This window comes from Mytilus edulis, chromosome 7 (genome assembly GCF_963676685.1).
Source record: "Mytilus edulis chromosome 7, xbMytEdul2.2, whole genome shotgun sequence".
Lineage (NCBI taxonomy): Eukaryota > Metazoa > Mollusca > Bivalvia > Mytilida > Mytilidae > Mytilus > Mytilus edulis.
Window position 1 is genome coordinate 42512028 of NC_092350.1, and position 14269 is coordinate 42526296.

General features: G+C 31.8%; 2 protein-coding genes across 3 annotated transcripts in view; one reads left to right on the forward strand and one right to left on the reverse strand.

The window, feature by feature from the left end:
- The window catches only part of LOC139481517 (N-acetylglucosamine-6-sulfatase-like), a 38487-nt gene that overhangs the window by 17122 nt on the left and 7096 nt on the right, over positions 1-14269 (reverse strand). For both annotated transcript variants that reach the window (XM_071264901.1, XM_071264902.1), the window contains one exon: positions 12353-12451. In XM_071264901.1, coding sequence (XP_071121002.1) covers positions 12353-12451 — 99 coding nt within the window. The remainder of the gene's footprint in view (positions 1-12352; positions 12452-14269) is intronic.
- LOC139482880 (uncharacterized) lies at positions 2554-5682 on the forward strand. Its single transcript, XM_071266911.1, has 2 exons — positions 2554-4387; positions 5079-5682. The coding sequence occupies exon 1, from the start codon at positions 2642-2644 to the stop codon at positions 4367-4369; it is 1728 nt and encodes a 575-aa protein (XP_071123012.1). The 5' UTR covers positions 2554-2641; the 3' UTR covers positions 4370-4387; positions 5079-5682.

The following is a 14269-nucleotide window of genomic DNA, read 5'->3' on the forward strand; positions in this document are numbered from 1 at the left end:
CCATTATTATTATTATTGATATTTATCCAATATGGATTTTCTTTTAAATACAAATACAAATATTATATCAACTTTAAAATTAATGTTTATTGATATATATGTCTGTCATATCTGTTTTTAATAAATTTGATTGTTATAAATTAGGCTGTTAGGTATTTGCATTGTTTTATATTTTGTCATGTTAAACCTTTTTTGCAGAAATTTTTTTTTTGCATTGTTGAAGACCATACAGTTGCCTATGATTGCTTACATCATTGGCATTTTAACACTGGCAAATATTTGTTTCATTAGCAATCACACCCAATCTCCTTATTTTCACATCACCATGAACTTTTAAGTGGATTTAGAAATAAATTGATATAAATACAGATATGTTTTTGACTTTCAATCATCATGAATGGCACAACATGACACCTCTTCTAATTTTGTATTGTTGATGTCTCAACTGCTACAACCTCAAAAACTGAGGTCCATTCACTTATCAAGTAAATTCTGTCTGGTTCACAGTTCATCTATATGCAATGAATTCAGTTGAAATATGATTAATCTTGATTCCATGATGTCTTATGTAAAAAAATAAAATTAACAAACATACCAAACTCCGATGAAAATTGAAAATGGAGAGTCCATTATCAATTGGCAAAATCAAAAGCTCAAACACATCAAACAAATGGAAAACAACATATTCCTAAGTTGGTACAATAGACATTTCCTTATGTAGAAAATGGTGGGTTTGATAGCTAGCTAAACCTCTCACTTGTATGACAGTCTCTTTAAATATATCTTTCTTGCACTCAATCTACACACCAAATTGTTGTTCTATCAATATAAAGCTACTTTACAGACTTCTCCAAGAAAACATGTACCTGACCACCAAAGCTTGAAATGTAGGACAACATGAATAGGATATTATCAAAGTAACATCATTTGACTTCACAAAACAAAGCTATAAAAAATATCACTAGTTGTATACACAGTCTTCAACAGTAGACAAGTGTCTATACTAAACATCCACCTCTAAACTGCCATAACAAAGAAGTGAACAAATATAGGAACCTGATGTTCAGTGGTTGTTGTTTGTTGATGTGGTTCATAAGTGATTCTCTTACCTCTATTTCTATATATATAAGCCTGTTGGTTTTCCTGTTTGAATGGTTTTACACTAGTCTTTTTTTGGGCCCTTTATAGCTTGCTGTTTGTTGTGAGGCATGGCTCCGTGGTGAAGACCGTACTTTGACCTATAATGGTTTACTTATACAAATTGTGATTTGGATTGAATGTTGTCTCATTGGCACTCATACCACATCTTCTTATATCTAAATAAAACAGAGATCATTATATCAAATTCCATAAAGGGATATAACCCATTAAAATTTGGATGAAGAGAACCAGTGACTAAGTTCTTGATATGGCTAGGTACATATCATTAATGCTATATATATATATATCAAATTGTGTCAATCTATCATTCAATGTTTGTAAGGAAAGTCTTAATCCTGAAATTTAACCTGACCACTAAATTGAAAATGAGATTGTGGTCGTATGACATATAAGACGCACATTTACTCCCATAATATTGTGACCCAACATGCATAATTACTGAGGTAAAACTTGATCTTGCTGTCATAAAATCATCATCCTCAGACTCAAGAGTTCAACCCTATCAAAATGCTGATTTTTATGGTTCAAGCAGAAATTTGTTCTGTGAGTACTGAGCACTATTTTAAAACAGAAGGGTTTTATCGAAAAAGTTGACTCGCACAGACTGGAGTATAGCATTTCAATGGAAAACCTTCAGTATTTTTTATATATCAATCACTCAATTAAACAGTAGTTTAATTACTTTCCAGTTGAAGTACAATTATTAAAACTCTAAGAGACCTAAGATGATGTGGCATCTTTACTGATAATGATTCAATGTATGTTAAAAGTATTTGAGATAAAGGTCTGATGAACTCTGCCAGATAGATATGTGTACCATTATATAGTTCCATACACAAAATATAATTGACTTATTGCTTAAAGTATCTGAGGAACAAGGGCAACCACAAATCCTTGTTATGATCAATTAACCATGAAATTCACTCAAGGACAAACTTTCTACCAATTGCAACATGAATAAAAAAAATCTGTAAGAAAAAGGCTTTGCTTGAATGTTTATCAATAGGGCACCTACACTTCACTACCAAATTAATCATGATATTTTTTAACAGATTAACCGTCATTTTAATTTTCTACATTTTATGCAACATATGAAAACCTCATTCTTTTGTCAGATTTTTCAGAGTAATTCAATATTGATATTTATTGACAGAAATTTAGTAAGTATGAAACTTAAATAATATTTTGATAGTGTAAACATCAATAGCCTCTCAATATTACATTGCATTTCATACAAATGATTGTTTTCCTTTATAGGTTTATTCTGGTTGAAATAGGATATAAAACCCAATAAAAATACAGTGACAGGTTTCATATTGTGAAAATAATTATCATGTGACATCTGTGTGATCAAAACTACATCATAGTACACACTTAATACTTTCAGCATATTGTTTGAATTGAATAATTTACCGGTAGCCATTACTGAATCATTTTAATGTTTTAGAAGACAAATGATAAGATATGTCATTCATTTTACATGGCTTCCTCAAATTCAGTAAGACGTTCTCAGAGTATAAAACAATGTGAAGTGTGCGAAACAAATGCTAAAATAAAAGTGAAATGTATTGATTGTGACAAATTCATGTGTGAAACATGCACAAGGGCTCATTCAAAATATAAAGATGCAGAAAATCATAGGCTTGTAGATATAAAAGATATCACTGCAGATGATGAAGTCAAAAATGATCAAAGAAAATTCAAGGCAGTCAGATGTAGCAGACACATAGACCAAATGTGTTATATGTTCTGCAGCTCATGTAGTAAACTTGTGTGTCCAACATGCATAGAGTCTGATCACCAGACACATCAGTTAAAAACCATAGAAAGTGGCTGCACTGATTGGATAAACAAATTATCTGATTTTCACGTTGAAGTTTCTAATGAAACCAGTTTATATCTCAGGAAACTGGACACACTGGAAAAAGTTGATAATTTGCAGTATGATGAGATAATTCGTCAAATCGAACAGGATAAAAAAGAAGCAATGGAAAAAGTAGAACAAAAGTTCAATGCTGAAAAAGACAACTTGGGAAGACAAAAGAAATTAATTTCTAGTCTTTTTACCTCTAGGAAAGACAGAATTAGCAAGCAGCAAGATAATATTGACCAAGAAAAGAAGCATCTTAATGATATTGCTGCAAGTAAAGACACAGCAAAATTTGTTGAAAAAGCAGAAGAATTTGAAAGTAATCATTTGAAAGAGGTAAAAGATTCCAATCATTCAAATCGCTATAATTCAAAAATACTGCAGTACACACCAGGAATCGTGTTTGGAATGGAACCAAATACAACTACCAATGAAATTGGTGTTACATTTCAACAAGCATTTAACATAGATTTAGACATAAAGGACTTGAAAATTGACAAAAGCAAGACAATATGGACATCTAGCATTGATAGTATCAATCAAGCTGACGCTAAGAAGGGTGTTGAAAATTTAAACATCACTAAAAGAACCCCAAGTTCAGCAGACATCGGAGAAATTAAACAAATTGGAGTAATAAACATTCATTGTATTGTGTTCCTAAGTTCAACAGGTGTTTACAAGTTGAGTAAAACAGATGAATTAATTATGAAAAGAGTTTATTTAGCCAAATATAACTCAAGGTCACTGCACATTTCCAAGGAAAATCAATTATATATTGGAATGAGCTTTGATGATGTTAAAAACAGCACTGACAAAGCAATCATAGAAGTCTTCAGCTTGGAAGGGAAGAAGTTACCAGCAAAAACCATTTTCAATACAGAAAATCAATTTCTCATCAATGGTTCTGTTACCTGTTGTGCCACCTTTAACGACGAAAATGAATTTTTCACAAGGAAAGAGAATTCAAACAGAGGAACTATATGTTACATTGATTATAATGATGACTTTAACTGTGGAAGAATTATCAAACTTAACTTGAATCGTGACATTCAATGGGAATACAGAGGAAATGGAATTATGAATCATGAAGAGAATTCATTTAATCCCTGTGCAATGGTGGTAACAGGTCAAGACAACATTGTGGTTGCAGACTTAAAACAAAGTTCCCTACACATTATTCAGCCAAATGGACTTTTACTGGCTTTAGTGGATTTGACCTTGGTAGGATTACAGGGACCAGATCTGCTGACCATAGATGGAGATGGACACCTGTGGATTAAAACTCTCACAGACAAAGAAAATGGGAAACTATCTGAACTGACATATTCTGGTTTTTAAATTTCATAGATATTGGACCTTAAAGGGGCACTAGCTGTCAAATTCATGGTCACCAATTTGATTCAAATTCTCATATTTGATTTATAACAAAGAAAATCATTTATCTAAACTATAAAAAGTCTAAAATAAACAGTTTACAGAGCATGGGGTAGATAATATATAGGTTCATTTCCTGTGTATTTTAGTCCAGACACCATCTAATCAACTATCCATTTGACCTCAGATGACCATATAAGCGATGTAAACATAAATAAAGATATGAATAGATTAAACCAACATGTGCAATTGGATTTTTATAGGTCTGTTTGATTTTATTTTATAGATTAAAAATAGATGTTTCTCATTGTTTTTAACGGTATAAGAATGATTTTATGTGCATCACATTAGTAATCAAATGATTTACCGTAGTTTCACTTTCATTGTTGACATTCTTTTTCTTTAAATAACCAGTACACGTACAATGCATGCGTTGTCAATCTGTAACTAGGGGTTAAACTGAAGTTCACATGAATACGAATTTAAAGAGGTCGACTCATTCACTTGCAAGTGAATAACTAATTATCAATGTTTCTTAGCGTAATTTGACAAAATTGAACCTTTTTGGCTGCAAAAAGCGAACTGTTATTTCACTATTTCAATTTAATTATTGATTCAATAATTGAACAGAAAAAAATCAAACTTTAAATTTTTTATATATCGTAGCTAGTGCCTCTTTAAAATAAGCATATGATACTTCATGGTATTTTTAAGTACTTTTTGGAATTTTTCAAAAGAATTTCATGTACCAGGGACTGACAAATCAAAATTTGGAATATCCTAAAAATAAAAAGTGTGTACTCATAAATTTTATTCCATTATCAGCAATTTGTTCCTGAAAGTAACATTGTATAAATAACACATACCTGAGAGGGTGATAGAGCAAATTGTTACTCTGAGAAAACATTGTATACCCCAGCAATCTGCTCTATTACCCTTTCAGCTATGTGTTATTTACTTTATTACACTTAATGTTCTTTTATTGCTGTCTGCTCAATTTCAAATGCAAAGTAATAAACTATATAACATCTTGTACATAGCAATCATTCCTATCTAATAAATCACACAAATGATAAAGTGTCTCTGTGAAGGGTAATAATGCCATGGGATAGAGTATATTGTCTCCCTCGAATTAATCAATCAGAATCCCTCATTTTGACGTCTTTTTATTTCTGAAATTGTATTCACTAGAAATACATGCTGTGTTTTTAAAATTTTATACAAAACAATGCTTTGTGCAAAATGTATTGGTCACTTGCATTCATTTCTTATATATAAATATAGCATTCAATTTTTTAATGAACTACCACAATTAGTATAGATAAAACTTTATACAGATATCAAATAATAATTACTACTCTTTGAGAGGTGCTAGACAAGGTAGTTTGATAAGAAAGTTCCTTAGATGAAAACAGTTCTTTATGGAATGGTCTGAATCATCACCATACAACATTTTTGTGCAATAAGTACAATGAGCAAAAGACTTTTTTTTCCAGAATGTATTATTTTGATTGGTATACAATTATATGAATACATTAATTATTTAAGTATTTTAAGTTACTAATTTTATCAGTTTAAAGAAGATTTTTTATATTGAACTATTTATCACTTTAATTTTTTTTTTATCTGACAGAGCCTTTTAACAATTGATCCGGAAAAAATACCTTGCATGGAGAATTTTTGTAATTAAACCACTGTGGGTTGAGAACTATATCATATACCCTTATTAGAAATATTTACACAAAACTAGAGGCTCTCGGGCCAGGTGAGCTAAAAATTAGGTCCATTAACTGATCAAGTAAATAATTAAAATTCTAACTCTAACACTGTTTGGTGTAATTTTCAGACTTATATATATATATATATATAAAAGTCTATAAAAACGACCAACCAGCAAATTTACTATGTACCGGATCGTCTAGAATAGGCGATACTATGCAGATAAGGAAAAAATTATATCAGTCTAAAGATTTGCACAACGGTACTGATATAAGATGTTATAATACGAAAATGTTGTTATTAAATCGTGCTGACAAATATTTCGGCTCAACAAATGGCCTTCTTCAAGTGTCACAAGTTTTAACAATACTGATGTTAAAACTTGTGACACTTGAAGAAGGCCATTTGTTGAGCCGAAATATTTGTCAGCACGATTTAATAACAACATTTTCGTATTATAACATCTTATATCAGTACCGTTGTGCAAATCTTTAGACTGATATATATATATATATATATATATATATCAAATTGTGTCAACCTATCATACAATGTTTGTAAGGAAAGTCTTAATCCTGAAATTTAACCTGACCACTAAATTGAAAATGAGGTTGTGGTCATATGACATATAAGACGCACATTTACTCCCATAACATCAAAATACCAAATATTGTGACTCAACATGCATAGTTACTGAGGTAAAACTTGGTCTTGCTGTCATAAAATCATCATCCTCGGACTCAGAGTTCAACCCTATCAAAATGCTGATTTTATTGGTTCAAGCAGAAATTTGTTCTTTGAGTACTGAGTAAAGTTTAAGATAGAAGGCCTTTATTTAAAAAGTTGACTCACACAGACTGGAGTATAGGGCATTTCAATGGAAAACCTTCAGTATTTTTTTTATATATCAATCACTCAATTAAACAGTAGTTAAATTACTTTCCAGTTGAAGTACAATTATTAAAACTCTAATAGACCTAAGATGATGTGGCATCTTTACTGATAATGATTCAATACATGTTAAAAGTATTTGAGATCAAGGTCTGATGAACTCTGCCAGATAGATATGTGTACCATTATATAGTTCCATACACAAAATATAATTGACTTATTGCTTAAAGTATCTGAGGAACAAGGGCAACCACAAATCCTTGTTATGATCAATTAACCATGAAATTCACTCCAGGACAAACTTTCTACCAATTGCAACATTAATAAAAAAATCTGTAAGAAAAAGACTTTGCTTGAATGTTTATCAATACCTACACTTCACTACCAAATTAATCATGATATTTTTTAACAGATTAACCGTCATTTTAATTCCATACGTTTTATGCAACATAGGAAAACCTCATTCTTTTGTCAGATTTTTCAGAGTAATTCAATATTGATATCTATTGACAGAAATTGAGTAAGTATGAAACTGCAATGATATTTTGATAGTGTAAACAACAATAGCCTCTCAATATTACATTGCATTTCATACAAATGATTGTTTTCCTTTAAAGGTTTATTCTGGTTGAATAAGAGTATACAACCTAATAAAAATACAGTGACAGGTTTCATATTGTGAAAAATAATTATCATGTGACATCTGTGTGATCAAAACTACATCATAGTACACACTTAATACTTTCAGCATATTGTTTAAATTGAATAATTTACCGGTAGCCATTTCTGAAACATTTGAATGTTTTAGAAGACGATTGACAAAATATGTAAAGTGTTTTATTTATCATTTTGTATGGCTTCCTCAAGTACAGTTAGACGTTCTCAAAGTATAAAACAATGTGAAGTATGCGAAACAAATGCTAAAATAAAAGTGAAATGTATTGATTGTGACAAATACATGTGTGAAACATGTAAAAGGAATCATTCAAAATATAAAGATGCAGAAAATCATAGGCTTGTAGATATAAAGGATATCACAGTAGATGATGAAGACAAAAATGATCAAAGAAAATTCAAGGCAGTCAGATGTGCCAGACACAGAGATGGACTATGTAATATGTACTGCAGCTCATGTAATAAAATTGTGTGTCCAGAATGCATCGAGTCTGACCACCAGAAACATGAATTAAAAACCTTAGAAAGTGGCTGCACTGAATGGTTGGATAAATTATCTAAAGTTCATGATGAAGTTTCTACGGTAACCAATTTGTATCTTCGGAAACTTGACAACCTGGAAAAGGTTGACCTTTTACAGTATGAAGAAATATTACAACAAATTAAACAGGACCAAATACAAGCTATGGAAAAAATCGAACAAACATACAATGATGAAATAGACAAGTTGGAAAAGCACAGGTTTTTAATTTCCAATAATATTACTTCTAGGAAGGACACAGTTGAGAAGAAGCAGGAAAATATTGAAAAACAAAAGAAACATCTTCATGACATTGCTCAAAGTAGGGACTCCATTAATTCAAACCACTATAATTCAAGAATATTGCAGTATACAAAAGGATTAGTGTTTGGACTAGAACCAAAAGCAACTACCAATGAAATTGATGTTACAGTTCAACATGATTATAATGTAGATTTTAACATAAATGACTTGAAAATAGATAAAAGCAAAACAATATGGACATCAAGCTTTGATAGTATCAATCAAGTTGAGATTATGAAATGTGATGAAAATTTGACCCTCACAAAAAAAACATCATGTCCAGATGACATAGGACAAATTGGGCAAATAGGATTAACAAACTTGAATAATCTGGTGTTTATAAGTACTTCTGGAATTCACATTTTGAAAAAAGTAGATGAAAAGATCATGAAAATAGCTGATTTCACTCAATATAAACCGAAGTCAATACACATTTCCAAGGAAAATCAATTATTTATTGGAATGAGTTTTAATAATGTTAAAAACAGCACAGACAAAGCAATCATAGAAGTCTTCAGCTTGGAAGGGAAAAGGATATCAGCAAAAACCATTTTCAATACTGGTAATAAATTTCTCATCAATGGTTCTGTTACCGGTTGTGCAACTTTTAACACTGAAACCATTGAAGGCAAGGAAACTTCAAACAAAGGAACAATTTGTTACATTGATAATGACTGTATTGAGAATGGTTCTCATTGTGGCCGACTTATCAAGCTTAACTTAAATCGAGACATTCAATGGGTATATAGAGGAAGTATTATTATTAATAGTGAAAAGAGTCCATTCAATCCATGTTCAATGGTGGTAACAGAGCAGGACAATATTGTCCTGCTGGACTTTAATCAAAGTTCACTACACATTATTCAGCCTAATGGACTTTTACTGACCTTAGTGGATTTGACCTTGGTAGGCATACAAGGTCCAAGGCTGGTAACCCTAGATGGTGATGGACACCTGTGGATTAATACTCTAAGTCACACAAAGAAAGGAAAATTATATGAACTGAAAATTTCTGGCTTTTGATTTTTAGGCCACACCAATTTAATTTCTTGTTCTACGGATTTTTGGACTCCAAAATTTGGGGCGAGCGAGCGATTTGAAAATTTTAATAAAAAAATATTTAATTTGCAAATTTTTGAGGCGAAGCTTGAAAAGTAAAGGCGAGCGATTATAATTTTTTTTTGTAAACATAAAATAGTAGGTTTTGACAATATTAAAGCTTGATTTATCACTTGTACTTTGACATTTCTTTAATTTCTGAAGTATTTTTTCCCTGTTCACCAAGACATAATTAAATCTGGCCTATGTACAATGTATGTGTGACTGACAATGAGACAATTCTCCTTCCAAGTATGTGTGACTGACAATGAGACAATTCTCCTTCCAAGTCATAATCAGTTTGGGGACAACCCCTTAATGTTATAAATATCCCTTTTACTTGTTTTATGAGGGATCAATATAAGTTATAATATATTTGTTTGTACAAAAGGCTCATATTTTCTCAAAGAACTACACATCTATCTGGTATTAAATGGTCAAAACATGTCCAAGAATTTTGTAATATTCCTGGACTTTAACCATGTTAACACATTTACTTTTATACAGTTTAATATTATTCAAAATAAGTGTCTGAGACCCCTCTTTTAGAAAAAGTTGTTTAAAATATGATGTAACTCTCCTCTTTTTGAGTACAAAATTCTAAGTTTTCAAAGGTTTTGTATAGAAGAACTATACAAATCCTTGGTATTTCTATTTTCTTTTCTACATCAGTAAAATGACCCCTTGTCTAAGGGAGGGTTGTTCTCAACCTGATAATAACAAACACAGGTCAAAGTACGGCCTTTTACACATGGCTTTGATACAGACCAAACAGCAGGCTATAAAGGACCCCAAAATTATTAGCGTACACAATTCGAACAGGAAAACCAACGATCTAATTTATATATCATATATATATCCAAACGGGAAAATACCAATGAACTAGTTAACACTATGCAATGAACCATGAAAATGAGGTCACGGTCAAATAAAACCTGCAGGACTGACATAAGATCATAAATTATTTCCATACACCAAATATAGTTGACCTATGGCATATAGTATCAGATAAAAAAAATAAAACTTAAAAACTTAACTTTGACCACTGAACCATGAAAATGATGTCAAGGTCAGATGACATCTGCCTACTAGACATATACACCTTACAATCATTCCATACAACAAATATAGTAGACCTATTGCATAAAGTATGAGAAAAACAGACCAAAACACAAAAACTTAACTATAACCACTGAACCATGAAAGGAGGTCAAGGTAAGATGAAACCTGCCAGTTTCGACATGTACACCTTACAGTCCTTCCATACACAGAATATACTAGCCCTATTGCTTATAGTATCTGAGGTATGGACTTGACCACCAAAACTTGACCTTGTTCACTGATCAATGAAATGAGGTCAAGGTCAAGTGAAAACTGTCTGACGGGCATGAGGACCTTGTAAGGTATGCACATACCAAATAAAGTTATCCTACTACTTATAATAAGAGAAAAATCAACATTACAAAAAATCAGGAGTACTACAAAATTCTTGGACATGTTTTGACCATACAATACCAGAGATGTATAGTTCTTTGAAAAAGGTTTCTTCAAATAATATAAATATGTGCCCTTTGAAGTAAGAAGTGGTTTTACAACAACAAATGTTTTTTTATCAATTGAGATTGATCCCTCATTTAAGGGATAGTCAATACATTGAAGGGTTCCTCCTTATTTTAGAGGTTGTTCCCAACCTGTTGAATATATTTCTAATAACGACTGGGTTTTTTTCTATACCATTGTAAACAAAAAAGTTGAGATGTAAAACTATGCTTGAAATATGTTCGTCACCAAAACCACTTTGAAGTACCCTCTTAATTCAATTATCTATATCAAAGTTAAAGAGTAAAGCTTTTAGTCAGAAATTTTTCTTGCTTTTGAACAATTTTTGTCATAACAACAGTTTGCCTTTCCAGACCCTTGTTAAAAGAAGGAGAGGAGAAGTCAAGAGTTTAACATGTGCATGGCAAAGGGGTCAATGAATCCTTTATGTGACATGTGATGGACCCCATTTAACCATATCATTTTGTCGATCAATACAATCAACACCTTTATCAATAAGTCCTGTATTCCCTACAGCTATAAAATGCAATCAGCTGATTATTTTTTTACAAAATTTTAAAGAAATAATACTCCAAATTGACAACAACACTTCAAATGGTCTGCAATTTTATTTGCTATGGTCTACATGTTTTGCTTGAAGGCAGGCTTCATCAGGACAATTTTTACACAGAAATTAATTCCTGAAGTACTTAAAGTGGTACATAGAAATTGACATCATCATGGTGAGAGAAATCTTAAAGAGTTCAAGGTGAATTCCCAGTATTGTATGATCAGGTAAAGTCTGAGAAACCCGAAAAAATTAAATAAACTAGAAGGATAAAATCAAATTGTTATAATATTTCTTTCGCTGAATTCTTTCTAAAATGATGATTTTTTTTTTCGCCACAATTACTTCAGCAATGAGCAAACCCATATGACAGGGCAAGTTTAAAAGTTCCCAAAATGACAAATGCAAAACATCAAAACTAGAAGACTAATGAACAAATTTATGTGGAAAACAATTAAAAAAAACTAATATGATATACAGCAGCAAATGGCAACCACTGAATTATGACTTGAGACAGATACGCACGGAATGTGACTGGGCTAAGCATTTTATCAGTTGCCCAACCATCTCCCTCACCTAGGACATTGTTATATTAAGATTACAGTACTATGTGTGATTTAATATAATATCTTACTATCAAGTCTGTGAGATAGTCTTTATTTGGGTCACTTCCATGTGCTTCCTTTGTACCATTTACTGAAAGATGGTAATTATAGTATCTGGAATTTCCAACCTAAAAATAGATAAGAAAACTTTCAGAGCATGAATATAAATAGTGAAGTACCTTCTCTTGTGAGATATTTTTCAAAGCAGATGGATCATATCCTTATTCAGCTTAAATGCAAGAAACTCAATCATGATTGTAAACAAAAATCTATATGTTTTATTGGACATGTTGCTATTTAATGAATAGATTGAACTGTTTGCAATGTTTTCAAAGTGCAGAGGACCATAGAATAAAAATGTTAAAACTATAGTTGTTAAAAATGACAGCAAATTATTGAATTTTCAGAGATAAGCCCATCCAATTAGGGATTAACATGCTTCCTTAAATTATGGAAAGTATACTTCTTATGGTACCATGCAAATTGAACCCTGCATAATTTATGAGGAAATTCAAGTTTGTCATAACTTCCAAATTCAAGTTTGTTGTAACCATCTATATAAAAAGACAAGAGTGCACACACTGAAATGTCTCGTCTTCTTTACTAATCATTGATATTATGTTGATAGCCCTAAGTATAAAGTTTTATTACAACTGTCACATAAACTTAACATTAACCAAGATAGCTAAACAAAGACCAATGAACCATGAAAATGAGGTAAAGGTCAGATGACCCATGCTAGGCAGACATGTACAGCTAACAAAGCTTCCATACAACAAATATAGTTGACCTATTAATTATAGTTTTAATAAGAAAAATAGACCAAAACACAAAAACTTAACACTTTGCAATGAACAGTGCAATTGAGGTCATGGTCAAATAAACCTGCAGGACTGACATATAGATCATAATATATTTCCATACACCTAATATAGTTGACCTTTGGCATATAATATTAGATAAAAAGACCAAATCTTAAAAACTTAACTTTGACCACTGAACCATGAAAATGAGGTCAAGTTCAGATGACATCTGCCCGCTAGACATGTACACCTTACAATCATTCCATACAACAAATATAGTAGACCTATTGCATAAAGTATCAGAAAAACAGACCAAAACATAAAAACTTAACTATAACCACTGAACCATGAAAATGAGGTCAAGGTCAGATGACACCTGCCAGTTGGACATGTACACCTTCCAGTCTATCCATACACCAAATATACTAGCCCTATTGCTTATAGTATCTGAGATATGGACTTGACCACCAAAACTTAACCTTGTTCACTGATCCATGAAATGAGGTCAAGGTCAAGTGAAAACTGTCTGATGGGCATGAGGACCTTGCAAGGTACGCACATACCAAATATAGTTATCCTATTACTTATAATAAGAGAGAATTCAACATTACAAAAATTCTGAACTTTTTTTTCAAGTGGTCACTGAACCATGAAAATGAGGTCAAGGACATTGGACATGTGACTGACGGAAACTTCGTAACATGAGGCATCTATATACAAAGTATGAAGCTTCCAGGTCTTTCACCTTCTAAAATATAAACCTTTTAAAAGAAGTTAGCTAATGCCGCCGCCGTAGCCGCCGCCGGATCACTATCCCTATGTCGAGCTTTCTGCAACAAAGGAGAGGGATGAAAGATACAAAAGGGACAGTCAAACTCAAAAGTTGCAGGCTCGACAAAAATGTGGTATGATTGCCAATGAGACGTCTACCAGGAAACAATTGGAAATACTGAGATACATTTCTGTACAGGGTAACGTTATCGCTATGCCATGGTTTAATATCTCCCACTTATGTATACTGTGAATAAGTAATACAGTGTGAGTGTGCTGTAACATGATAAAGATATATAACAGAATTTGTATAAATTATGTTGCAATATGAATGTTTTAGAGGACGAAAATCATTTTGTTTTATCATGTCCA